This window comes from Girardinichthys multiradiatus, chromosome 1 (assembly GCF_021462225.1).
Source record: "Girardinichthys multiradiatus isolate DD_20200921_A chromosome 1, DD_fGirMul_XY1, whole genome shotgun sequence".
Taxonomy (NCBI): domain Eukaryota; kingdom Metazoa; phylum Chordata; class Actinopteri; order Cyprinodontiformes; family Goodeidae; genus Girardinichthys; species Girardinichthys multiradiatus.
In genome coordinates this window covers 23,684,269-23,710,858 of record NC_061794.1, presented here as the reverse complement: position 1 = coordinate 23,710,858, position 26,590 = coordinate 23,684,269, and the positions used below count along the sequence as shown (strand labels likewise).

At 40.1% G+C, this 26,590-nt stretch overlaps 1 protein-coding gene across 3 annotated transcripts; it reads right to left on the bottom strand.

Moving 5' to 3' along the window:
* Positions 1 to 645: 645 nt before the first annotated feature.
* On the bottom strand, positions 646 to 25,956 carry atf7a (activating transcription factor 7a). 3 transcript variants are annotated; one of them, XM_047376733.1, is made up of 12 exons: positions 25,898 to 25,956; positions 18,912 to 18,983; positions 13,489 to 13,585; positions 12,038 to 12,150; positions 11,483 to 11,647; positions 11,162 to 11,310; positions 9,628 to 9,721; positions 9,407 to 9,526; positions 6,483 to 6,632; positions 6,027 to 6,215; positions 4,030 to 4,156; positions 646 to 3,578 (listed from the first exon to the last, which is right to left on the bottom strand). In XM_047376733.1, the coding sequence occupies exons 2-12, from the start codon at positions 18,957 to 18,959 to the stop codon at positions 3,349 to 3,351; spliced, it is 1,482 nt and encodes a 493-aa protein (XP_047232689.1). In that variant the 5' UTR covers positions 18,960 to 18,983; positions 25,898 to 25,956; the 3' UTR covers positions 646 to 3,348. The 3 variants fall into 3 exon arrangements, with proteins under 3 accessions (XP_047232689.1, XP_047232697.1, XP_047232680.1); XM_047376741.1 differs by lacking the exon at positions 25,898 to 25,956 and adding an exon at positions 24,961 to 25,280; XM_047376724.1 differs by lacking the exon at positions 25,898 to 25,956 and having other exon boundaries at positions 4,051 to 4,156; positions 18,912 to 19,002.
* Between the last annotated feature and the right edge of the window lie 634 nt (positions 25,957 to 26,590).

Here is a 26,590-nt window from a genome sequence, read left to right as displayed (position 1 = left end):
TACGTTTTCAACTACCTACACAGCAGGTACAACAAGAAACATGGATCCAGGTGTTCTCGGATCATATTGAATTTGTTTCTCATACATTTAATTTTCAACTTTACAGTATAAAAAAATAGGATCTTACCTGAATCTGTAATTTTCCCAACTCCTAGTACAGCTATGATTATGTCATGGTTTGAGCATATGCTCTTCCAAAACATGACAAATTAGAGATCTTTCCAAACATCATGAAATTCCTCTAAAATTAAATTCAAATACACAACTGCTTCCCTCCACCAAGGTAGCAGGGTCTTCATTCTGCTATGGAAACCTTGTAATACTGGCTTCCTTACAGGAACAAACCATTACTACAAGTTCACCAGCAGCAGAAGCCTATAGACGCATAATTATAGATTATTCAGGATAATCTAAGCCACTCTAAATATAAGCTTTACCTGAAAGAAAGGTTTTAAACAAAGTCTTTAAAGTAGATGAGGCGTCACAGACAAAAACTGGGAGCTGGCTCCACTGCGAAGGAGTCTGGTAGCTGAAAGTTAATGCTAAATCATAAAATATGAATGAATTAGAAAGGTTAAAATATAAAAAAAAAATATAGCAACATGTGTCACTGACATTAAAATATTTAACTGAAGAAAAAACTGATTTCATGAGGATGTAGTTTCTTTAATTAAAACTGCAGCAATTTAAAGTGTTCATGGTATTCCACTTGGACATGCATGGAAAAGTAAATATATTCATATAGTACAGATATGTACAATAAAACAGTTTCTGAAGTCCTCCATTTAAGAAAGGGAGAGTGAAAAAAATAGGAATACACAATGTGAAACTGTTACTTTGTTTTTCCTCTATTTACTGGTGTTGTCCTTACAATTTGAATATTCAAAAGGCCAAAGACTAAAATGCAAAATGTAAATTGACCAATTTAAAAAAATAAGTTAGACAAAGACAGTCAAAAGACATGACCAGACATCTCCTAAAGATTTAGAAAAAGTTGGTGACTTTTCTTTTTGAAAAAAGGTCTAAGTTTCTTCTGTAGAGAATACAAGTTGATTAAAACAAACTGTGTTAAATGAAATTAGTCTATGTTCATCAGTACAATCAAAGCAGTATGAGAAAGGCTGTACAGTGTTTACAACACCGCACAACAACAAAGAACAGTAAAGGACAGAAAAAGGTGCCCATCACACAAATGAAACAAAAATATGAGCGCTATATTAGTTGAAATTTTCATTTCATATAAACAATCATCTATATGGGACTGCTGGCTAAATATAGCGCCAACATGGAAAGCAACAAATGGTAAGGTTGCCACTGGGACTGTAGGATGAGAGGTTCAGTCGGAGCATAAAGTTTTAAAGTTGGTGAGAAAATTCCCCATTCACATCTACAGTACAAATTTTAAAAAGCTGTCATGAACAAACATCTGTTCTGGGAAACCAAACAGCTGCACAAACGTGACCCAACGTGACCCAGAAACACAAAGCCACGATAAACTCTTACTTTAGTGCATACCAAAAGATCATAATAAAGGAGAAATATGTTGCTTTTCAGATATAGAATCTTGCAAATATATGATCATAACAGACAAAAAGGAGGACAGAAGTGAACGTGGACAACAGGAAAACCACATTTCTGTGTTTATGCAAAAAAATATATTGACATTTAGTTAAATATCTTAAAATGATTTCTAAATAAACATTTTAGATGCTTCTGTTCTTAAAGCCTTTACTACAAAAAGGTATTTTCTTTGTTTCTCCACCAGATGACAAACAAGTACAAGTATTTTCCAAATTATCCACTGTCAAAACAGTAAGTTAATGAAACAGTATAATGAAACTGTTGAATAACGTTACACACCAGCCAAAGTGATTGGCTGATTTACATTTAATGTGATAAATAAATTCTCCAAGGGTCTTTATTTTAACATTAGCAGATTTTATATATTAAGAAGGAAATATTAAGAGGCACAAATGTGATCTTAAGGCAAAAAATATACATATGTGTGTGTGTGTGTTTGTGTGGGTGTCAAAGTGCAAGAAGCAAGTAGTGATAGACTAGATTCTGTCACTGTAACACAAAATAACAGTCAGACCATTTATTTCCTGTCTCAGAACAAGTACCAGGTGGTCTTTGGAGACCCAGAGATTATGGCTTAGTTTAGGTTTGGTAAAGAGCACAGAAATAACAAAAAAAAGAAGAAAAAGGGTTCGTCACACTGCCACCGAGCAGCAAGGATGATCCGCCATCCTGAGAAGTGTGAAAATAACAGCTACACAAAGTCCTGGACCCACACAGAAACACAGTCAGAGTGATTTCATACGAAACAAGAAAAAGGCAACCAACTTACAACTCCGCTGAACGGTCGGCCTGATTTTAAAAGGTAACGAAGGACAGCGGGGGATAAATTCCCTTCAGGTTAGATGGAAAATTTAGGAGAAACATTACAATTCAATGTATTTGGGTTGTAAAGATAATATTGGAGGATGTGCCAATTTGACAAAAACACATATAGATATATATGTATATATATAGCTGCACATACTTCACACACACTCAGGAAAGGTCACATGCGAACAACACAGCTAATAATGCGTCAAATCTGAAGTAACTACTTATGTTCTGGTGTACATAAGTATACAATCACACACAGTTAATAGGTCTTAAACATAAATGGATGTATATGAGGTAACGGGCTTGGGTCCATGATCGGATCGTATTGATGTGGTACTGTTTGCTCACTGTGGTGACTAACTGGGAGTCGACCATCAGAACAGGGAGAACTTGAGGAAGTTACTGCGTCTTTTGAGCTGAAGATGAATGTGACATATAGTGATAGGTGTGTGGGTGTGAGTATGGTTATAAATGTCCAGGAGCACGAGGCACTATTCCCAGCTGAAAAAAAAGCATAAAGCCCTGTGTGCTAGATCTGTTATGATCAACAATGTTTATGTAACTCCTGTGAGTTGAAATCTGTGCACATAGGAAGTTCGTTATAATGGCGGATTACTCCTCGCTCTTCCTTAGTCTGGTGAGAGGGTCATTTTCACCAATGGTGAGGAGAAATAAGCAGAAAGGCAAAGAGGAAGGGATATCGGAGTCCAGCCCCTGTAGTTTATGGCAAAGTTAACAGGAAGCTCTCCCAAAAGTCTCAGTCCATTCCCAGAAGGCTGCTGATGCTGCTGCTGAGCTCCAGGCTACAGCTTGATGGCTCCACAGGAAGATTAAAAGAGGAGACATGGAAGGAGGGTTGGAGATGTGAAATTTGGACCTAAAGACTGTGAATGGTGGGAGTCTTTTCTACCCCTGGATGATGAGCCAAGTCTGGGCCAGTGGTGGTGCTGCTCATCATCTGGCAGCAGACTGAGACTGTGCAGCCATGATAATGTGAGAAGGTCCACCTTCGACCCTCTGGTGCTGCTGACCCATTCCTGCAAGCACTGACATGGCCATGGCCTCGGCTGCAGCCCTTGTGCTTAGGCCGTTATGACCCGCAGAGGGGCTGGGGGCCAAAGAACTGTGCTGGATCACCGGGGCCGGTGAACCTGTCGGCTCCGAGGTTTCTTTTAGGCTCTCCTCTGCAGCAGCAGAAAAAAAAAAAAAAACAAGAACACGGGACAGATTTATTAAATGAAGTTTGACAACTGAATGCACACCATTCTGACTAAATAACAGATTTGAATTTACATGCAGCTAAATACAATTTGTCTTTGTTTTCTGTCAAAACATCTGAATATTTATCTCAGTTGATCAGACGCTGCAATAAAGTAACCGAGGAATAGGCAAATAAATCATAAATATGAAGTTAAAATGTTAAGAATGTAAAGATATGTAAAAAGCCAGGATTACCGACAGGTGTGGAGGGCATCGTATGTGATTTTTATCCAAGTGCCTTTTTAAATGTTCTTAGACAAACTGCAGCACCGTCAGTTAAACTGAATCTTTGTCAAACGTTAAACAACTGCAGGCTTGTGACAGCCTCTGAGCTCTAACTAGCTTTACTTAATTAGTCTTATATTAATTTCTTACTACTCCACATCCGGTCTTTACCCAAGTAGGCAGTCTTTTTTTGTAGGGTGGTTACAGGGCAGTCCTTGTGGGCGAGCAGCAGCTGCTTCAAATGTGCCACCTCATTTCGCAGCAGAGAAACCTCACTCTGAAATGAAAAAAATTTAAATCAAGCTGATTATTACTTAATTGGTAGGCGACATAGTATAACAAGAAATGAAAAAGATGCCAATGCTGAAGGCCATAATTTGAAACAGCCAAGCATCCATATACAGGTCCTTCTCAAAATATTAGCATATTGTGATAAAGTTCATTATTTTCCATAATGTAATGATGAATATTTAACATTCATATATTTTAGATTCATTGCACACTAACTGAAATATTTCAGGTCTTTTATTGTCTTAATACGGATGATTGTGGCATACAGCTCATGAAAACCCAAAATTCCTATCTCACAAAATTAGCATATTTCATCCGACCAATAAAAGAAAAGTGTTTTTAATACAAAAAACGTCAACCTTCAAATAATCATGTACAGTTATGCACTCAATACTTGGTCGGGAATCCTTTTGCAGAAATGACTGCTTCAATGCGGCGTGGCATGGAGGCAATCAGCCTGTGGCACTGCTGAGGTCTTATGGAGGCCCAGGATGCTTCGATAGCGGACTTTAGCTCATCCAGAGTGTTGGGTCTTGAGTCTCTCAACGTTTTCTTCACAATATCCCACAGATTCTCTATGGGGTTCAGGTCAGGAGAGTTGGCAGGCCAATTGAGCACAGTGATACCATGGTCAGTAAACCATTTACCAGTGGTTTTGGCACTGTGAGCAGGTGCCAGGTCGTGCTGAAAAATGAAATCTTCATCTCCATAAAGCTTTTCAGCAGATGGAAGCATGAAGTGCTCCAAAATCTCCTGATAGCTAGCTGCATTGACCCTGCCCTTGATAAAACACAGTGGACCAACACCAGCAGCTGACACGGCACCCCAGACCATCACTGACTGTGGGTACTTGACACTGGACTTCTGGCATTTTGGCATTTCCTTCTCCCCAGTCTTCCTCCAGACTCTGGCACCTTGATTTCCGAATGACATGCAGAATTTGCTTTCATCCGAAAAAAGTACTTTGGACCACTGAGCAACAGTCCAGTGCTGTTTCTCTGTAGCCCAGGTCAGGAGCTTCTGCCGCTGTTTCTGGCTCCAAAGTGGCTTGACCTGGGGAATGCGGCACCTGTAGCCCATTTCCTGCACACGCCTGTGCACGGTGGCTCTGGATGTTTCTACTCCAGACTCAGTCCACTGCTTCCGCAGGTCCCCCAAGGTCTGGAATCGGCCCTTCTCCACAATCTTCCTCAGGGTCCGGTCACCTCTTCTCGTTGTGCAGCGTTTTCTGCCACACGTTTTCCTTCCCACAGACTTCCCACTGAGGTGCCTTGATACAGCACTCTGGGAACAGCCTATTCGTTCAGAAATATCTTTCTGTGTCTTACCCTCTTGCTTGAGGGTGTCAATAGTGGCCTTCTGGACAACAGTCAGGTCAGCAGTCTTACCCATGATTGGGGTTTTGAGTGATGAACCAGGCTGGGAGTTTTAAAGGCCTCAGGAATCTTTTGCAGGTGTTTAGAGTTAACTCGTTGATTCAGATGATTAGGTTCATAGCTCGTTTAGAGACCCTTTTAATGATATGCTAATTTTGTGAGATAGGAATTTTGGGTTTTCATGAGCTGTATGCCACAATCATCCGTATTAAGACAATAAAAGACCTGAAATATTTCAGTTAGTGTGCAATGAATCTAAAATATATGAATGTTAAATTTTCATCATGACATTATGGAAAATAATTAACTTTATCACAATATGCAAATATTTTGAGAAGGACCTGTATGTATGTTTTGCTTAAGGGGATTTAAAATAGATTTACCTGCTCCAGGATTTAAGTCTGGCAACATTTTAACTTCTGTAAACTGATATTTCTAAGAAGCTTTCATCCCTCTTCCACCCACTTCAAGCCCACTCACCGAAAGTGAGACGTTGAGTGTACTGAGCTCCTCGGCTTTCTTCTCCAGAGAACTGACCCACAGTTTGCGTTTCTGCCTGCAGCGTGATGCCGCTGCCCTATTCCTCTCCAGGAAGCGCTGCCTTCGCTCATCTGGGTCATCGTCTGTCGTCCGCCGTCGACGCCCACCGGTAGGCTGTGCCGGAGATACCTGAGGAGAGAAATGGCGAGAGGTCAAAAAAAAAAATCAGACAGACGGGCAGGGGGAGGGGAAGAAAGAAAACACAGAAAAGGGAAGTTTGACTCATAGTTTCAGTATTTAAAACTAACACATTATAGTCATCTAAGCGCATTAGACATTTTGATACCTTCTAAAGGCTATTTAGCCTTCATCACACAAGATTAATTTCCACTCAGTTCTCTTTAACTTTCAAGCCTAAAGAGAACAGCAGCACAGTCAGGAGCAAGCAAAAAGTACCTGAGGTTGTGCAGGCGATGGAGCGTCTGGATGCTGGACAAGCAGCTGACTCTGCTCTGCCTTTTGAGGTACCATGGGGCTGCTGCCCATGACCATGGCTCCCAAATTCTGCCCTGATGGGCTCTGCTGCGACAGCGCTGCTTTCAGACGCTAAAGGGAAAAACAAACAGTTGATGAGAGCCATCACTGACAAGTACAGACGGTTGTACGCACATAGCAAGCTGACAATATGAACAAAGAGGCCTCAACGTTGTGAAAATGGTCAAAGCACAGAAGGTTTAAATATGTAGGCTTTAAAGCATGAGTATTATTGTTCATGTCAAACCTTCAATTTACAGCTAGCAGCCAGACAAATTCATGTTAAATGGTTGTTGCCTACAGGATAACAACTTTCTTTAATCAAGATAAAATCAAGCAACCAGCAACAGACAAGGCCATCGATCAGAGTTCTTTGAGTACGTCATCCACCACGTAGCTCCACCAGGCCTGCACCTACAGCGCAGCCTATACCAGGGGTGTGTAACTTCAGTGTCCTGCATGTTTTAGATGATCTAACTTGAATCCATTAAATGGTGCATTATCAGTCTTTTGCAGAACTAAATACTGAAGTGGGACTACAGCCAATAATTCAGCTGTGTTGGAGCAGGGACACCCTGGCCTATAGCCATCATTCCAGTAAACATCAGAGGAGAAAACGAGAAACATCCCATTGCTAGGTACTAAGAAAGAGAGTTTTTCCAGGTAAGCTGAAGTCATATGACGTCCGACTGCATGCAGTATTGCTGTAAGGGGAAGATCTACAAACATTTAAATGTGATACAAACAGAACACAGCCTGTAGTTATATTGTAGCTGAATATGTGTGGAAACAACTTAGGCGGAAAAATATGAGCAGAAATACACTGCTCTAAAGAATAAAGGGAACACTTAAACAACACAATATAACTCCAAATAAATCAAACTTCTGTGAAATCAAACTGTCCACTTAGGAAGCAACACTGATTGACAATCAATTTCACAGCTGTTGTGGAAATGGAATAGACAACAGGGGGAAATCTTTGGTGATTAGCAAGAAACACTCAATAAAGGAGAGGTTCTGCAGGTGGGGACCACAGACTACTTCTCAGTACCGATGCTTTCTGGCTGATGTTTTGGTCACTTTTGAATGTTGGTGGTGCTTTCACACTCGTGGTAGCATGAGACGGACTCTACAACCCACACAAGTGGCTCAGGTAGTGCAGCTCATCCAGGATGGCACATCAATGCGAGCTGTGGCAAGAAGGTTTGCTGTGTCTGTCAGCGTAGTGTCCAGAGCCTGGAGGCGCTACCAGGAGAAAGACCAGTACACCAGGAGACGTGGAGGAGGCCGTAGGAGGGCAACAACCCAGCAGCAGGACCGCTACCTCCACCTTTGTGCAAGGAGGAACAGGAGGAGCACTGCCAGAGCCCTGCAAAATGACCTCCAGCAGGCCACAAATGTGCATGTGTCTGCACAAACGGTTAGAAACCAACTCCATGAGGATGGTATGAGGGCCCGACGTCCACAAATGGGGGTTGTGCTCACAGCCCAACACCGTGCAGGACGCTTGGCATTTACCACATAACACCAGGATTGGCAAATATGCCACTGGCACCCTGTGCTCTTCACAGATGAAAGCAGGTTCACACTGAGCACATGTGACAGACGTGACAGAGTCTGGAGACACCGTGGAGAACGATCTGCTGCCTGCAACATCCTTCAGCATGAGCGGTTTGACAGTGGGTCAGTAATGGTGCGGGGTGGCATTTCTTTGGAGGGCCACAAGGCCCTCCATGTGCTCACCAGAAGTAGCCTGACTGCCATTAGGTACCAAGATGAGATCCTCAGACCCCTTGTGAGACCATATGCTGGTGCAGTTGGCCCTGGGTTCCTCCTAATGCAGGACAATGATAGACCTCATGTGGCTGGAGTGTGTCAGCAGTTCCTGCAAGATGAAGACATTGAAGCTATGGACTGGCCCGCCCGTAAAGAAGCCCTGGATAGTATTTTTAAGGGTTTCTGCAAAAATTACCCGAAAATAATAACATCGTTTTAGAAACATTGTTGTTTTCAGTAGGGTACAGGGCGAGCTGTGTGATGAAAGTTTATTTATACGGCAATAACATGAAAAGAAACATAAAAATTTGTCAGATTAGATTATTCGTTTAAAAAACGTTGCAACAATGTCAGAAAGTGCTGGATCTTGTTCTTAATTTCTTTTTCTTAATTATTAATCTTATATATTATTTTAAACAATCTGACAACGTATTTTGTTAATGCTGTTCTAACAAGCCTCTCTTGCAAATGAGAACTTGTGTCTCAGAGAGACTACCTGTATAAATAAAGGTTTAATAATAATAATAATAATAATAATAATAATAGAATGGATTCTCTGGGGAGTGAATATAAAAAGGTTTGTTTTCTTAGGCATGCTCATGTGACATGGTGATCTATCTTATCAGGATTTAGTTCTTAAGGCATTACATGTCCCTGGAAAAGATTTCTGATGAAGATACACCAAGATTATGATGCTGCTCTGTGATCTCCTGTTACCAGCAGGCAGCTTAAACAAGCCGATAAAGGGACACAACCTATTAGGAGGAAAAATAACTATTTACATATACAGTAATCCTTTTGGTAAAAACAAAACAGCCAAAGCTTTCAAGGACACAAGTGCTCTTCAGTTTTGCTGAAAATGCCGAAAGAAGGCAGCAGCCTTTACTTTTTAGCTCTGTAACCCCAGATATTTGCCGCAAATTGCGGCAATGCATGCAAGGGTCAAATGAACAAGTTACTGCAGTACAACGTCAAATGATGCACAAAGTAAGGGAAAGCAAACAAAGTCTGGAGGGTAAGGATGTGGACAAGACAGATAGATTAAAATAGAGAGCTAATTTAGTGCTGACCATCTTGGCCTCTGAGTGGATGCTGTAGCCAGAGGGGGAGTTGGAGCCGCTGCTGCTGCCTCCCAGAGGAGGACCAGGGATTCCAGGAATGTTGGGTACCATACACATGGGTCGAGCAAGCTGGAGTCAGACATGATGCATATATTCACATAAATTAAACATAGCAGACTTTTTCTCTCTAAAGATGAGGCGATACAAGACAAGCTGCTGGTCTGGCTTACGTTAATGACAGAGGGTATCTGGACAGGACCAGGGAGCACAGGTACAGCCTGACCAGAGGGCAGCATCATCATCGGGTAATGGCTAGTTGGTGAACTATTAGCAGACAACAGGAACAAAAAGTAGATATTTGCATGAGTTAGTTTTAATATACAGTCATCTAATAAGCAGAAGTGTGAACCTATCCATCATATCTAGGGTGGTCTTAGAAGTTTGAACATAACTGGACGAGTAAAAGACAAAAGAAGAGTCAGACCTATAAAAACAAATAACAGACAAATACGAGAAAGCTTTTATAAGTTGCATTTCAACAATTTAGGGGGAACAATAGCTATTAGCTGGACTTTTTACTACTGTCAAGTCTTTTTCTACTTTTTTAATCACCTCGTTACAAAATTACTATTTTAAAGCTGTCAAACCTTTTTTTTTTAATAGCACTTAAATTTTTTTTTACACATTTGCAAATTGCAACAGACTTACAGTAACAAGTAGCTACGGATACAATTCAAAAGTAGTTCTCTAAAAAGTTTCCTCTTATTTAAAGATCAGTTTATCTTTTAAATTAGGCCCATTTAAAACCACAGCTGGACAAAAGCTCCATCTTAAATTACTTGACAAAAGAAAACACAAACTGTCAGATATATAGATTAGACAGAAACTGAAATAAAAAGAGAATCTTTAGGAAAAATAACCATAAAAAGAAAGTCTGGTTCACTGAAGGCAAAAGTCAAAGGAGGAATGAGTGGCTTTTTTATGCATTATTGTTCATTTTTAAAACTTAATTTTAAATTAACTTTTACAATTTAAAATTGTAAAACTTTGAGTCCTGCCTTCTCCTGCCACATGTCGATGTGCCCCTGGGCAAGGCACTGAACTCCAAGTTGCCAAATGATTCGCATATTGGCGTATGATTGTGTGTGCCTTTGTGCGTGGGACTGATGTGGCTCTAGTGTAAAGCGCATTTCCACCAGTTTTGGGAACCAAGCATGAGTCATCAACAATGGCGTTACACAACATGGTAGCGAGACAGGGGAGCTTACTGAGCTGCGCACAATGTTGCTTTTAATGCAAAAAGAGAGCATCCATAAACTACAGTTAATACGAAAAAGGAGACAACGACTCCGTGCAAGAACAATGGTTTGTACATTTCATTGCATATGTTCGGCATCCGCAAGTGTAACGGAAACGAGTAGTTATAAAACGCGTGTTTAGTGTGTTTTTGCAAACATAAATAATAATTATACGATACGTTCTACTTGTTGCCTCTGCTGTCTGAAGCTTCGATCCGCCCATGGGTGACGTTGCGGTTCGCGCAGAAAAGCGGTGCCCGAGCTGAACCACATGTTACCATTTCATAAATGATACTCAGGAACCAGAACAAGCTCCACCGAGTGGTGGAAAAGGGGTAATAGAGGATTTACAACCGGCTACAATCGGTATCACCAGGTCAAAGTTTTACAAAAATTAGAGGTCGAAAATTACAAAATGATCATTGGTGCATTTTTAATCAGAAGTAGGATGCTTAATATTACTCACCCCAAAGTGCGATTTGAAGGTGGTGCCTGTGTGATGACAGAGGTGGGTGACGGCATGGTGGGATGAAGAGCATCAAAGCCTAAGTGTAGGGGAAGAGAACCTGGGCGGACAATAGTTGGAGTGGGAGCTGAACTCCTTGGTGGTGTGTCCTAGAAGATGAGCAATGCAGCTATGAAAATCACATAAATATTTTTTCCACACTAATGTGATTTTAGATAAAAAACAAAACCAATATCCTAAACACACCAAATGTTATATAGCTAAAGCAGCAATAACAAATGAAGTAATTTTTATTTACTCCCCACTCATCTCTTCATCTACCTTTCCTCTAACCAGTGGTGCCTGGTTGCTGTCCGATCTCCCAGATATCGATTCAGGGCTGCCTGGAGGTGAGGAGTCGACCTCTACAGGTGCCTCCTGTTTCACCTTCACATTTGATGGTGTCTGCCGGCTCATGTCCAAAGCCACAGAGTTGGCTGCAGGAACCTGTGAAGTAACAAAGGTTCCCAGAATAAATTCACATGACCAATAAGGTACAGGAAAAAAAAAAAAAGGAAGTTGGTATTTACTATACAAATCTGCTTGTCACGGTTGGCTTCATGAAACACCATTTTTAACTATTAATGCATCTGTTTAAAATTATATTAGCAGACTTCTGCAATAACTGAAAACCTAATGAGGCGAAAAACAAACTGTGCAACACAGGAATTTTAAGCTGTAGTTTTTAATTCAGTAGTTAGAGATAAAAAGAGGGAAGTAAAGACGTTTTTTTCACTAAACTGGAGTCTGTAGGAAATGTCCCCGGTGTCTGAACATAGCAATACATGCAGAGATGACCATAAACACAACAGACATCCTCCCAGTGTTTTTACTTACAGAGTTCTTGGCCTTCTTGTCATCTTCGTCTTGTTCAAAAGAGTTGGCAAGTTCGTTAAACAGTCCGACTTCTTCGCAGTTCTTAAGAAAACGAGTGGGGGTCGGTGTTTGATCTGGGAAAGAGCAACGACAAACAAGGAAATGACTATTAAAACTATCACACTTGATTAACTCTCAACATTTACTATAAAGACACATTTGTTTGGTATTTTTTTAAAGTATTGTGCAAAAGCCTTGCATCATTACTCGTTTCTTTCTTTTCTTTTTTTTTCTGGAAATGTTTAGAAAATGTTTTGCAGAGATCCGAACAACCATGTCCAGTTCAGTATTTAAACATCCTGAGAAATCTTGCTAAACCTGCTTTATTTTGATTTGATTAATTCAGGCACCAAAAAAATCCTCAAACAACTTACAGTTTTAGCTGAGATACCTCAAATTTCATTTTACTACGTGCGACTTAAATTTAACTTCTTAATTTTCATATAATATATTCTAGCCGATCACGTTCTTTACATGAGTCACATTCATCCAAAAACATGGATGAATGTGACTCCTGAAATGTCCATTACGGGAAGACTATGGCTGCTTGAAACCATGAAAACATGCGATAATGTTGGTAAATGCCACGATCACGATATGACTCTATAGTGTTTTTGTCATTCTGATTTAGGTTTGGTGCAATCACAGACACCAGATAGTGAAAAGCACGGGATTACTGTGATTGGCTAATATTTACTGCAAGCTAAGATATTTGCAATATTAATACTGCGCACACTGACGTTACGATGAAGACAGATTTGAATATATTGTGCAGCACTGGTGTCGACATCACAATAATTATTCCTTGAGTTTAGGAGCCTTTTTGTGTTGAAATGATATACGGGTTAGTGGGAACAGGTGATTATAAACTTAAAATTCGATTTTTAGTTGCATTTATTATGAAGATGGTAAAACTGACAATTTCTTGCAGCCTTTTTCGCCATAAATCTATCCCTCCATACAGTTGATTATGGAAGCATCAGTGGAAAAATAGTTAACAGTAAAAGCCAATCTCAATCATACTGTCGGTTTTTGGCATTGCAAAGATCATTATTTAGAGCTTATTGTCATTATTATCGCAGGAGCGTTAATTCTTATGACATTCTTCAAGATGACATCAAACGGGTTATCAGATAGTTAAATAAAAAAAAATTAAAACACAGGATCTGAAAAATACACACCTGAATAGGTTTTGCTCATTCCAAAAGATAAGAAAAAAGGTTTGGGTTCTCGGAAGCAGAATATAAAAAACTAAAAGATGGATAATGACTTTAAAATAATAATGAATAATTTTTTTTAAATAATGAGCTACAACAACATTTAATTTTCCTTTGGGATTAATAAAGTATTTTTGAATTGAATTGAAAACAATATTGCACACTATATAAACAACAAAAAAAAAAAAAAGGTACCTGCAATTATAACAGAGTCGGTTCTGGCTGGTCCAAACTTCAGCGTCATCTCATGCTTGTGTTTGTGTACAGCCAAGTGGTCCTCATTGGTAAACCTCTGGAGCAAGTCAATGAGAAGAAGAGGAAACATGAGAATATTACATGAATTAGCCAACAGATAATTGTAGCTGTGACTCAAGGAGGCAGCCCATATTACTGTAATCCAGATATCAAATTGCAATAATCACACACAGATGTAGCACACCACATGCAGCCAACTGAGTAAAGATTATGACAAGAACCACAAAGAACACTGGATCTGTACTATACAGTTTCTTGCTCATTATAGCCTGAAGACGTGGGCTCACATATCCTTACATAAACAACATAAAATCCCATACAAAGAGTGGGGATGAGGGCTGAAATGACTGATATTATTTTAATGGTGTAAAAAAGTGAACAGTTCAACTCACTGATGTCACTCTTGTTTAGCGTGTAAAGCATAGGGACAACATAAACTACGGCCGGCCCTTATATTACCTCCCATCAGGTATCGCAGTAGGAGCTATAGGAGCTCTGATGCAGAGACAAATTAGACGCATAGAGGAAGGGACGGACAGCGTCCTCTGTGACATGGAACTTCTTCTGTGATTCATTCAGAGACGTAGGAGGAATAATCTTGGTTCTGGCACCAGCATATTCACTATTCCCTGCAGCCTATTTTCGGGCGCCGTGTTACAGTTGCGACTTCAGTCAGGAGAGTGCAGTGGAAACACAGCCTAGTGTCAGGAGCTTTATTTTTAGCCCAACCAAAAAGCATCACTGATACACGTCTCATCTGTCTCTTTCCTTTGAACGACACAACTAGATCTTGCAGGAGAAACTATCTCCAAGTAATCCCCCTGGCTAAGATAATAGCAGCTAGGATTACCTTCCTGATGTAATGAATACTGGGCACCATATTCAGGGGGGTTTGTTGTTGTTGTTAACTTGGTAAGAGAAAAACCTTGTGCAAAGCCAAAAGTCAATCACCCTTGTTCTATTATGAGCAGGATTCAGATGTTCCTGGTAGACAACTGTTGCTTGTAAAGGGCAGCAGTAAAACAGCATTTGGACATGAAGATCCTGTACCGTTAAGAGTGTTATGTGTCTAACGCACATAAAAATCACCACAGTGACACTTTTAGTGTCCTAAAAGCTCATAAAATATAAAATTTAGACTTTAAAAACAAAACAGCTTCATACAGAACCTCAGGCTTTCATAGAGCTCATAAACGAGGAGATGCAGGAACACGTACTGTTCAGCTGTTCTTGGACCTGACCTCAGCTTTTGATTCCACTGATCGTCACATAATGTCCTACAGACTGAGATACAGGATGGGTGTTTTGGGTTCATCTCCGAGCGATTATTTTCAGTGGCTCCCTCTAAGTTTGGGTGTTCTTCTATTTCTCGGTGTGCCACAAGGTTCTGTTTTGGGGCGCTTATTGTTTCTATCATACCTGCTTCCACTTTAGCACATTTTGAGCACCTGTTCCATTATGAGTTGAATTTTCTCCAACAAAGGGAAAAATGAAGTCATTGTTTCTGTGAACCCGACAGATTCTTGACGATCAATACTTGCAGTCACCAAGGCTTACTTGCTAAATCGTGTTAAGAATATCGGTGTAACTTTTCGTTCTGCTTTCTGAGTGTTAATGCCACATCTCTGATTAGATTTTGCTTTTATAACTTTATGCACGCTTTTATTCATTCACATCAGGATTATTCCAATTCACTGTTTGCTTGTTGTAACAAAATCTTCTTGGATGAATTAAAGATTTTGGTTTGGACTTTTAAAGCTGTTTAGGGACAAGCGCCAGAATCCATATGAAACCTTTGAATCCAGTCATTTGTGATGTTTGAATTTTGTTTCCATTTTGTTTTGCCAGTTTGTCATAAATTTTATCCGACAGTTTTTTTTTTCCAGCCAGATAATATATTATTTTTCTGCAGTTAATTCAATAAGAGATTTCACCATCATTTCACCACATATTGGACCTTGGTCCCAGTCACATTTTTAAAAGATGAGTATCTGAGTCCCTGACTTAGCCAACTTTGAATACCTGTTGTACTTTTACATTTTAAAATTTCAGCTGCACCAATAGTCAATGTTCCACAGCAATTTTCTATTAAAATGCAAAACTTAGCTAGACTTCTTTAGTATGAATATTCATTGTAGATTTACACTGAATATTTTGACCTCAGTCGGGTTTTCAATATCATTACCCTCTGAAAACGTTTAAAATAAAGCTAATGGTATTCAGATACAAAAAACGTGGAACGAAAAATCATCAAAGTCATGATTGTTAAACCTTTTCCTAATGATACTATAGTGTTCATTAAAGGGTTTAGGACTTCAATGAAACTGTATAGTTTTATAAAAATATGTTACAGTTAAGATAAGTTTGCCAAATGGTAGAAGCCAGTGGCCTGAATCTGGAATAAATAAAGCCTTATCTCAATCAAGATTCCTGACCAGTGATCTCATGAAAGCCCTAAAAGCCAAAATGTTGTGAAAAATAACATTTTCTAATTACATACAAAGAGGAAAGAAGCACAAAATATAGCTGTCTTTTCTTTCTTTCTATTCTTATTTATTCTAACATTTTTTTTAAATAAGAATTTTGTGGTTTTTTTAAACAATCTAAGGATTTTCACTCTTATCAATGAGTTTACTTCCTGTCTGTTATTTAACCAAATGTTATTAGATCACAGTGAAGTATGTAGAGCGTAGCTGAAATATTACTCACTAAATGTTATAATGTTCAAGCTGCTAGATTTGTCAGTCAGGCAAAACGATTTTTCTTTACGTTTCGTCAACACACCATTAATCTGAAGCACATTTTTGTGATATTTTAATATTTCAGATCAAACAAAGTTAAATGTCAGACAATACCAACTAGAGTAAACTAAAGTACAAATTCAGATGAACCGTGCCCATGAGGCAGACTAACATGGAAAGAAGAATGATGCCATGGGTCCTGATGCTACCTGTGCAACAGAGCTGGGGATACAAAACCGACTCAGATGTTTGAGAGGGATGGAAAACGTTCAGTGGCTCTCCTGTATCTGAAACAATGAAGGATTAAACATTTGGGATGGCACAAGCTAACCCCATCTGCCTACATTTTAAAAGCTTACTCAGTCCGTCTGAGTTCCCCCATAAGGGTATGTTTCCCCCAACAACCCTGTGAGCACCGCGCCACCGCTGCGTCCTTCTGCTGGTACGAATTCATGCAGGGAAACGTCCAGCGGCCTGTTTGTTTGATATGAAATTATAACAGGACAAAATAATCAGCACATAGCCTTCCCCCACCCCATTAATCCTAAGGTCAATAGTAAAAGGAATTACTGGCTAATAGTAAACTAATACATTTTCAATCTACCAGATACACATTTATATTCTAAATGTAAAAAAAGAAAAATCTGTTTTTCAACTAATGGCACAACTAAATCCAAGAAAAATGTATCTATAAAGAATATAAACATTTCAATGAAGTGCCATCTTGTCTACTGTGTTGCTATGCAGAAAAACCCTTTTAAACAGTTCAATTTTCTAAATATATTCTGTATTGCCTTCTTCTTGCAGATTTTAGCCTATTTAACACAATAAAAACATTGTCACACTATAATTGGTTGGATTTCTTTCTGATCTTAATCAGAGAGAACCCTATGCATTAAAACAGGTTTATGCAGCATCAAAAAGAGACTTTTTTTCCCCTATCAGCATTGAGTTCGACATTTAAGCATCATGACAACCCAAGTCGATACTAGAACGGAACCAGAACATGTGATTAATCAGGGTTACTTAACATGGGAACCTGTTGGTTTTGATAACTTTTTCCCCTTATGAAAGGAAATCATCATTGAAAAACAGCTTTTTCTATTTACTAGGATTATATTTGTATGTTATAATTGTTTTGATGATCTGCAACATTAGATGTCACAAAAAAAAAGAAGCAAAAAATACTTTTTCATGGCACCCTACATGGCCTTGATTTTAATGAAGGATTGAATAGGGACTTTGTATCGGCAAAACTCGATATTAAATGACTCAGAAGGATATCGGGACAAAATGTGCTGGGACATCCCTAAATATAACAACATTAGTAAATAAGTAGCAAAATAAAACAAATAATATATGACGCACCTCTATGCTTACACTCAACAAATCCTAAAAGATGGTTGATATAGTGGATTGCATAATGACTTAATATATTAAGAGTTGGTGAAAAATGTGGCAACCAGAAAGCAATAAAAGACGTTGTTTTGACACATGGTTAGAAAAGAAAACGTTTTTAAAGCTAGACCTGCTTACACCCAGGGGTGAGGTGATGATGTGATAATGTAAAAGTGCTCCAGCATTTCACACAACAATACAACTCCAAACATGTTTAGTTTGACACTCAAACGAAACTGCCGGCAGAGCCACATCTGTAGGCCTGGACTGTCATCAACGTCACTTTGACTTGAAAAGCTTCCACTGGAAGCTTTCCATCCTGCCGTTTTAACTGTTTTCTAAATTAATAATGGCATGAATTAAATACAAACTGATTTACATCGAGGATATTTGTCAGAGAAAAAAAGACAAGAGTCCCTTGGCATCTATGATGCATGACAAGACAGACAGATGACTTATTTATCAAAAATGCATGTTTGGTTGTTGGTTTAAATGGCTTCGGTTGCCACATACAACAGATGGCTACTAATCAGAGAAGCAACGAAGTATGTACAGGTCAAATCTTTTATAACTATATGTACGATTTCTTCAGACACCAGAAGAGATGATTAGAAACAGGATCTGAGAATATCACACCCAAGAAAAAACAGCATCAGACAACTAAATACACCCTTGTTCAAACATGATGGTTCCTATGTTGAATAATCATGAGTCCTATGACAGAGTTTGTATAATTTCTTCCTTTTTTTTATATGAAGCCAAGACCCAGTCATACACCACGTAAGCTGCATGTGAGTGTACTATTGGCAGTCAGCTGAGTCACTGCCTCAGCTCAAAACTGTGTCTGCAGGCACTCAGCAGTGACAGGTTGAAACAATAACTGCGCTCTGATTGCTCACTGGAGCTTTCAGTGAGTCACAGCATGGAGGAGACAGCATTGTCCCACAAGAGCGTGCGAGGTAGTGAGTTACTAACGCGTTGCTCGTTAAAAGTGTTACATAAATCACAGGCTGTTTGCTTATGTTGGCAAAGAGAAAGCACTTCAGGAAAAACAACAAACTCCAATCAAAGGAAGCGTCTTTTCCAAATCATCAATCTTTTTTAGCCTTAAATTATAAAACAAGTAGAGCAGTTTCTATCACAAGCAGTAAAGATTAAATACACAGGAGCACAAACGGGTAAAGAGACATGCCTTGCACACACAAATAAAAGGAAAGGTCTTACCTGTCCACAGCCGGGAGCGTTGCACACAAAAGGTCTGTCGTCCCCCATTTTTGCAAAGAGCTTGCAATGAAACTGTGGGAGAGGAGAAGAAGAGAACATTGCAGCGAGCTTTTCTGGATGTCTGAACTGGCAAAGCCCTAAAACAACAAAACAGGGATGCTGCGGCTTGTAGACTTCAGTCTGAGCAGGAAGCCAAACGCTATTTAAAAATAACCCTGGCACGGAGGAAAACATGCACAGAGGCAGCGAGAAGAAGTTTCCCTGGTGATATTTCTTTCACACAGAGGGGCTTCAGGCTGGCCAATGAGGAGCTGCTTACAGTAAGGAACTACAGCCACCGTTTACACAAACACAGCTCCGTCTCCTGCTACCTTTTACTCAATCTCACTTAAGTTCACTTCCAATCCCTCGTTCTCTCATGACCACTCCCTCTGCTTACCTCTCCAGCACCATCTAACCTTTCCTCCGCTTGTTGAAACCCACATTCAGCATCTCCTGCTCCAATTCAGCTGTCTGTCTTAGTCTTCCACTTATAAAGACTACCTTGTGAATTCACAGCAAAAATATCTAAAATGAAAGAATACCCAGACACCCATGGATTATATTGCACCTAATTGTATATGTCCTCTCCTTAGTCTTTTAATGTACAGAGCTACAAGACATTGATGGAAAAAGTCAGATAAAATCCACTTTTTTATGTTCAAGGAGAATGAGACTAATAATAATAATAATTTCTATTATGATTATTATCATTAGTAGAAAAAGCACATGCAATCTGTACAAGTAAAAAAAGACAATGTAGAAAAGTAAATGTGTGTGCAGTAAAAGCAGGAATGGAAAACTTTATCTGCCAGAGATCCGAATAAGACAATTTTTCCTTGATCAGCACGTCACAAATTGTAAAAAAAAAAGTCTAATTCCCCATACTGATTAAAATCAGAAACTAAGAACTCCCACTTTAGTCGCTCTTTAAAACGCAGCAACCATCAGCATGTCTTGGAGCCCTTTTGAGTTAAAAAAAGAATTGTAAAGGTTAGGTTCTCGTGCTTTAATGCATAAACATATTTCAAAACTACTACATTTATCAAGATGACATTGCAGCACATTTTTGATTTATTTGTTATATATATATATCAATACCATACACTCGTACTCGTCGTCTTCCGCTTATCCGGGACCGGGTCGCGGGGGCAGCAGACTCAGCAGAGACGCCCAGACGTCCCTCTCCCCAGACACCTCCTCCTCCCGTTGGAGCCCAAGGTGTTCCCAGGCCAGCGGAGAGACATAGTCCCTCCAGCGTGTCCTGGGCCTCCTCCCGGTGGGACGTGCCTGGAACACCTCCCGAGGAAGGCGACCAGGAGGCATCCGGTATAGATGCCCAAGCCACCTCAACTGGCTCCTCTCGATGTGGAGGAGCAGCAGCTCTACTCCGAGCTCCTCCCGGATGGCAGAGCTCCTCACCCTATCTCTAAGGGAGTGCCCGGCCACCCTACGGAGGAAGCTCATTTCAGCCGCTTGTATCCGGGATCTCGTCCTTTCGGTCATGACCCAAAGTTCATGGCCATAGGTGAGGGTAGGAATGTAGACCGACCGGTAAATCGGCTCAGTTCTCTCTTCAGCACAACAGACCGGCTCAGCGCCCCCATTACTGCGGCAGCTGCACCGATCCGTCTGTCGATCTCCCGCTCCATTCTTCCCTCGCTCATGAACAAGACCCCGAGATACTTAAACTCCTCCACATGAGGCTTTCCTTCAATACCATGCACATTCACCCAATTAAACTATGTCCCTCTTTTGTAAAAACACTATACATACATATTTACCAAAATATTTTTATTTATCTTTTATATTTCTGAAACAAAAAATAATAATAAATAAAAATGTCCTGTTTGAAAGCAATGTGGAGCCAAACCGGGAAAAGAAAGCCGATTCTGATTCTAATACAAAAATTGATCTGAATCTTCAAAAATTTAAATATGCAAGTATACAGCTCCAAGAAAAGTGGAAATTATTATAGATCAGGAAAAGGCTGATCACTGTATCTCTGGTTATATGTTCATGAGACATGTCCCAATTGATTGGCTAGAGATCTGAATTTGCCAGGAGATTTAATTTACTGCTGCTGAGGAAGTAAAGCTAACAAAACAACCTTAACAATGCCATTACTGTAAACTTGGTTTGGATTCAATTATCAAATTATTAAATAAAATGTAATATTTTCAAACAAGATTACACCAACGAAAGACTTCCTTATTAAGGTCAATGCAAAGCACCAATTATTTCCTTCATGGCTTACTTTTTGTTGCATTTAAACTAATTTAAGGATATATTTTGAGGATGTGCTTCTATCACAGTTTAAACCATTTCTCCAGACTGCATGACTTGACAAATAAAGAAGGAGCTGCTGGGTGCTTGAATCCACAGGAAACACCGCAGCTTTCTGCAGAGCTCAAACGGATCTCTTCATCCTGCTCCTTCTGACTGGATGTTCTTGTAAAGAGTTAAACGTGCACAAGCTCCTGTTCGGTATCTCCTCTTGTAGTGCCAAACTAGAAATGAGCGCGGCCTGCTGCTGCTGCTTCTATCAGCAGCTCCACCCTGCGCCGCACTGCACAGCTGGACAAAACTACTTGTGAAGAGAAACTGGAAAAGTTCAATAAAATATAAAAAAAAAAAGGAACTCATTCAAATTAAATTGGGGGGGTGGCCCGGCGGTGGACATGAATGTTTTAGCATTCTCAGCTGGCCCAAAGTGACGTCTGGCAGATATTATGCAACCCTGTCCCACTGACAAAGCAGCTGCCACCGATCGGCATCAGGTGTGGTTTTACGTATTAAACCACCAACACGGATATAGACAGACGAGCTTGAAGCGGAGATACTAATACTATGATGTGGAAAATATACATGTTAACTTCAAGCTTCCACGATGTTAAATATGGCCTCTTCTCTGTGTTTCTGTTATGATCCGTTTATAGAGATGCAGATATCCAAATAACTAGAAGGCCTCGTTACTGTGATATCACTGAGGTACTGACCACATAAATTCCTGTTGTTCCTAATATATGGGTTAAGCATGTTGCCAAACGTTATATAATGGGACAGATTATTCATTACTTTGGCCAGGCATAAATGTCTGAAAGTATTCCCAGTGTTGAAGTCAGTAAATTTTCCTCCTCCTTCCCCCTGCCATCTCTCGCTCCGCTGAGGACGGCTGCCCTTGAGCCAACACATGATTACTAAAGCTTGTGCTGGAACACGACGCTGAACATGTAACTTGCTCCTTGAGAAGTAAAGGCCAAAGTTTTCTGCATCACATTTGCAAGCAAAAGCTGCTCCTCTTTGGACAAAAAAAAAAAAAGCCAAAAACAATATGGTCGCTCGGGGGACCTCCTATAGGAAGAGCAGAGGCAACAGGTCGGTGACGGGCGGGAGGAGGGGGGCCTCACAAACTGCCTCCAATTTACCGAGTCTATTTGCACAGAAATTCGTCTGCAAACGAGATACTCCACCTAGCTCGTTATACAAAGGGTGTGGACTGAGTGGAGAAACAGACACATCTGGCGTCAGGAGTGGGAACAGATTTTTAGAGTTTACATCTTACTGAAGACATGCTAGACATTAACTTGGCCGGCTGGCAGCAGCAGAAAATGTGGGATGTGATTTTGTGGAAAGTCCTTCATAAATTGCAGATGACTGAAGTGGAAGATAGCATTTGTTGTGGGAGCTACACTGACCAATATTCAGACCAGTTTAAAACACTTTTCAATATAACGCTACAATTTGCTTTAAATTAATTTATATTAAGCAAGAGCTTCAAAAACTGCAGCGATATTTGTAACTCTACTCCCTTCCTACACATATCGCAATAAATGCTGTGGTAAATGCGTCGCTGACGCTTGCGTCTCACTGAGGCAACTCTGGAAGTAATCTAAGAAGTTCACAGTGCAGACTCCTACCGTACTGCGAGAGACAATCCATCAATCTACTAGTTACTGCACTGTCTGTCAATGCACATCATCAATATTCATTACAGGCCTTGACATAAAGTCCACCTGTTTTTGCCTCCTTTCATCCAAGGTGACATGGAGGGCCTCAAAGGGCCCGAATTTCTCTCCTCATTGAGCTGCTGCGACCCCCACCTCTAACTTTGGGTTTCTCCAACTCAGCAGGTGTAGGGGAACAAGTCTCGGCTATAATCAGCCACAGCCAGCCAGTGTTTGATGCAGCCTGCTAGGAAACTGACTAAACAAACTGTATTAATAGCTCACGCTGTAGCCATGACGCCGGACTCTGAGGCTTAAATTGCCAGAGGGCAGGGGAGACCCCACAAAAAAAAAAAAAAGGAGGTAAAGACAGAAGGACGGAAAAATAGAAAGAAGTTAAAATGTCTGGCAAAAGTATTCATACCCGTGGAACGTTTGCACATTTTGTCATATTACAGCCACAAGCTCCATGCATTTTATTTGAATTTTGGGTGACAGACCAACAAAAGGAAGTGCCTAATTGTGAAGTGGAACGAAACTTGCACAGTTTACAGATTTTTAATAAAAACAGAGAAAAGTGAGGTGTGGTTGGCATTCGGGCCTGTTATTCTAAAAGGCCTAAATACAATTTAGTAAATGGAGTCCACCTGTATGATTTAAATTCAGTATAAAGTTCTGGAGCAGTTAAAAGCAGTGTTAGATATCCCAGGCTTTGAGCATGTCACAGAGCACTGCTCAGTCCATCATCTGAAAACGTATGACACAACTGCAAACCTACAGACACCTGGCCCTCCATCTAAACTGACGGGCATTATTCAAGGAGACAAGATGAACTTTAAACAGAGAAGCAGCCTGGAGACCCATAGCAACTTTGGAGGAGCTGCACAGAGCCACGGCTCAAGCAGGAGAAGACAGGACAACTATTAGTTGCACAATCCACATATCTGGTCTTTATGCAGAGTGGCAAGAAGAAATCCATAAGACATCGCATTTGCCACAAGCCTTGTAGTGGACACAGCAAATATGTGGAAAGAGGTGCTCTGGTCAAAGGTTGTAATTTTTTCAGCCTACATGCAAAAGGCTGAGTGGAAAACCAAGACATCATCCAAAGTGTGACAAACTTCATGGTGGCGAGGATGCTTTCCTTTAAGGAGAGCAGGGAAGCTGGTCAAAGTGGATTGTTAAATACAGGGCAATCCTTAAAGAAAACCTGAAGCCTTGAGAATGGGGCAGAGGTTGAACTTGCAGCAGGAAAACCACAACACATCCAGCCACTGCTACAAAAAAAATGGTTTAGATCAAAGCATTTTCATTTCTTAGAATGGCCCAGTCAAAGTCCAGACGCTACACTTTTTTGATTTTTTTTTCTAAAACGGCACATAATTTCCTGTCACTTCACAATTATTCCCTATATTAGTGCTTTTCTATCACATAAAACTCCAAAAAGCTACAATGAAGTCTGTGGTTTTAATGTGACCAAGCGCGAAAAAGTTTAAACGGTTAAAAATACTTTCAAAAAGCATTTTAAGTACTGCATCATGGATTTGTATCAGATCACTAATGAGGTCTAGGGGTTTATGATACTAGAGATTTGGATTGTGGTTGGCTTTGCGCAGGAGCCAGTATGTATTTATGTCAGCAATCACAAGACTTAGTAAATGGAACAAAACGTAACCTTAAACCCATGCCTTCACAACTAACCAAATCTAAATCCATGCCATGCGATCAGGACAATACAAAATAAAGGAAGGGTAGTATTCTGAAATTGAATTTTAGAAGCAGTGCCAACTAAATTGAACCAAACTGTTGTGAAATTTCCCTTCTACTACAATACAAACATAAAGCAGGAAACAAATGCGCATTTACATTCCTTTAAAATAGAAGTTTAGCTTTGTGGCCTGTAGTCAAAGATCTATCCAAGACCTGGAATTTACTTTTATGTTGCACACACCTTCATGCATGTCATATCTGTGAGTGGGTCATAAGGTTCTGCTAGACTGAAGAGACTGGAGGGTCTCCTATGTGATGGAATGAGGTACAACTGTGCCAAAAACATGACCTACATTCCTAACGGGGGTGTTGACATGCGTCGGGACACGGATCGTCGGGCGTTCGACAGTTCAGATTGCAATGCTGTGGATGCCACTGCATCTTGAGACGTTCAGTTCTTTTCAGGTTCCTCCTGCAGACGCAAATTACCGTCAGAATCGCAACTCACGGACACGGCGATGTTTCCATACCGAGATCCAGACTTGCAAAAGTAGAACATGTCAAACTGAATCCAGAAGGACCCACACAAAATGCAGTTCCCTCTTTACAGACAGCGCTGACTCTCTTGAAAAACTTTCTCTCTTTTAGCCTCCATTACCTTCTTGGCTCTCCGCGTTAGCCCTCCCTTTTCCCGTAACTAAACCGCCTATTCTGCGCAGCGATTGGTTACCAGCGCGTCAGTCATGGGCATCTCGCTCGCACATTGCCTCTGGGGCCCGTCAATAACAGCAACGAGCCAAGTTTAATTGGTTAAAAGCTCCGAATCAACTTTTTTTTTTTTTTTTCGTATACTCGCAAAAAAAAAAAAAAAAAAAAAGAAGCCTAATGGCTAGCTGCTGTGGCTAGCGTAACCAACAGGCCGAGCGCACATTGAAAATAAGTGATAAGAACGATACTAACAATTTCTGTTCTGACAACAAACACACACCAACACTCGCTTAACTACGCCAAAAGTCAAACTATGCATTTAAAAAGGCGTTATAGAGGGTGAAACCCCACCGACTAATGTTAGATAGTTAGCGGAATGACACTTTGAGTGCAAGGCAGCGAGCCTGTTGGTCCGAATGAGACGCTGAAGCTGCAACCTAACAGTTCTGACAGTTACACAAACATGAACACACGTCTATAACAAGCACCGAAATGAGTCGGACCGAGAGAAAATGTATAACAGGTAAAAGAAGTCGACATATCTTTGATGAGTTTATAAGTTTAAAGTGTTTACAAACTTACCCTTGCGCCCCTCTCTCTCTCTGATTCCCCTCTCCTCTCCTCACTCTTGGAATTTGACACTCCCCTTGACAACGTTATCGCGAGAATTCACGCGAGTTGTCGTAATAACGTCCAGAAATTTGTCTCGTTAAAAACCCGTTAAATAGGTTTTTATTCAACAAGACTCTACAGAGATTAAATATATATATATATATTGGGCTAAACTACTTGTTTTGCCATCTTTTGTTATTTCCCTTTCAGTTATCTCTTATCCTACTTCATTTTATAAAATATAAATCTTTCTTTTCGTACACCCAGCTGCTCAAGCAAACATTTGTTCATAATTTAGTTTACATCTAGGAGTGTCTACAATACATTTTAAAACGTCCAAATGTTTAAACTCAAACTATTCCTTCAAATGTTTTATAAAGAAAGCCAAGCAGTGGGCCACTGTTCACAAAACAAAAACAAGACAGCACTGCATAATAAACGCTGCACTTTCCCTGAATTAATTACTAAAGAAACTTTCTCGGAATTTATCAGATATTTTAGAGGAAACTATAAGATACTTCCCAGAGCTTAGCTGGTACTTTTGATCAAAAGTACCTAAAGTATAGTGACGTTTAGAAGGTCACAAGCCCTCCTCGTTGATATAAATATCAGTTCCATTTTGGGCCTTGAATGATGCACTTGAAGTGTATTGACTATGCTTAA

Coding starts and splice junctions, on each gene's coding strand:
- atf7a (XM_047376733.1), bottom strand. CDS start 18,959: ATGGGGGACGACAGACCTTTTGTGTGCAACGCTCCCGGCTGTGGACAG. Junction 13,586..18,911: donor ACGCTCCCGGCTGTGGACAG/GTAAGACCTTTC, acceptor GACTTGCTCCAG/AGGTTTACCAATGAGGACCA. Junction 6,216..6,482: donor CATCGCCTGCACAACCTCAG/GTACTTTTTGCT, acceptor TTCTCTCCTCAG/GTATCTCCGGCACAGCCTAC.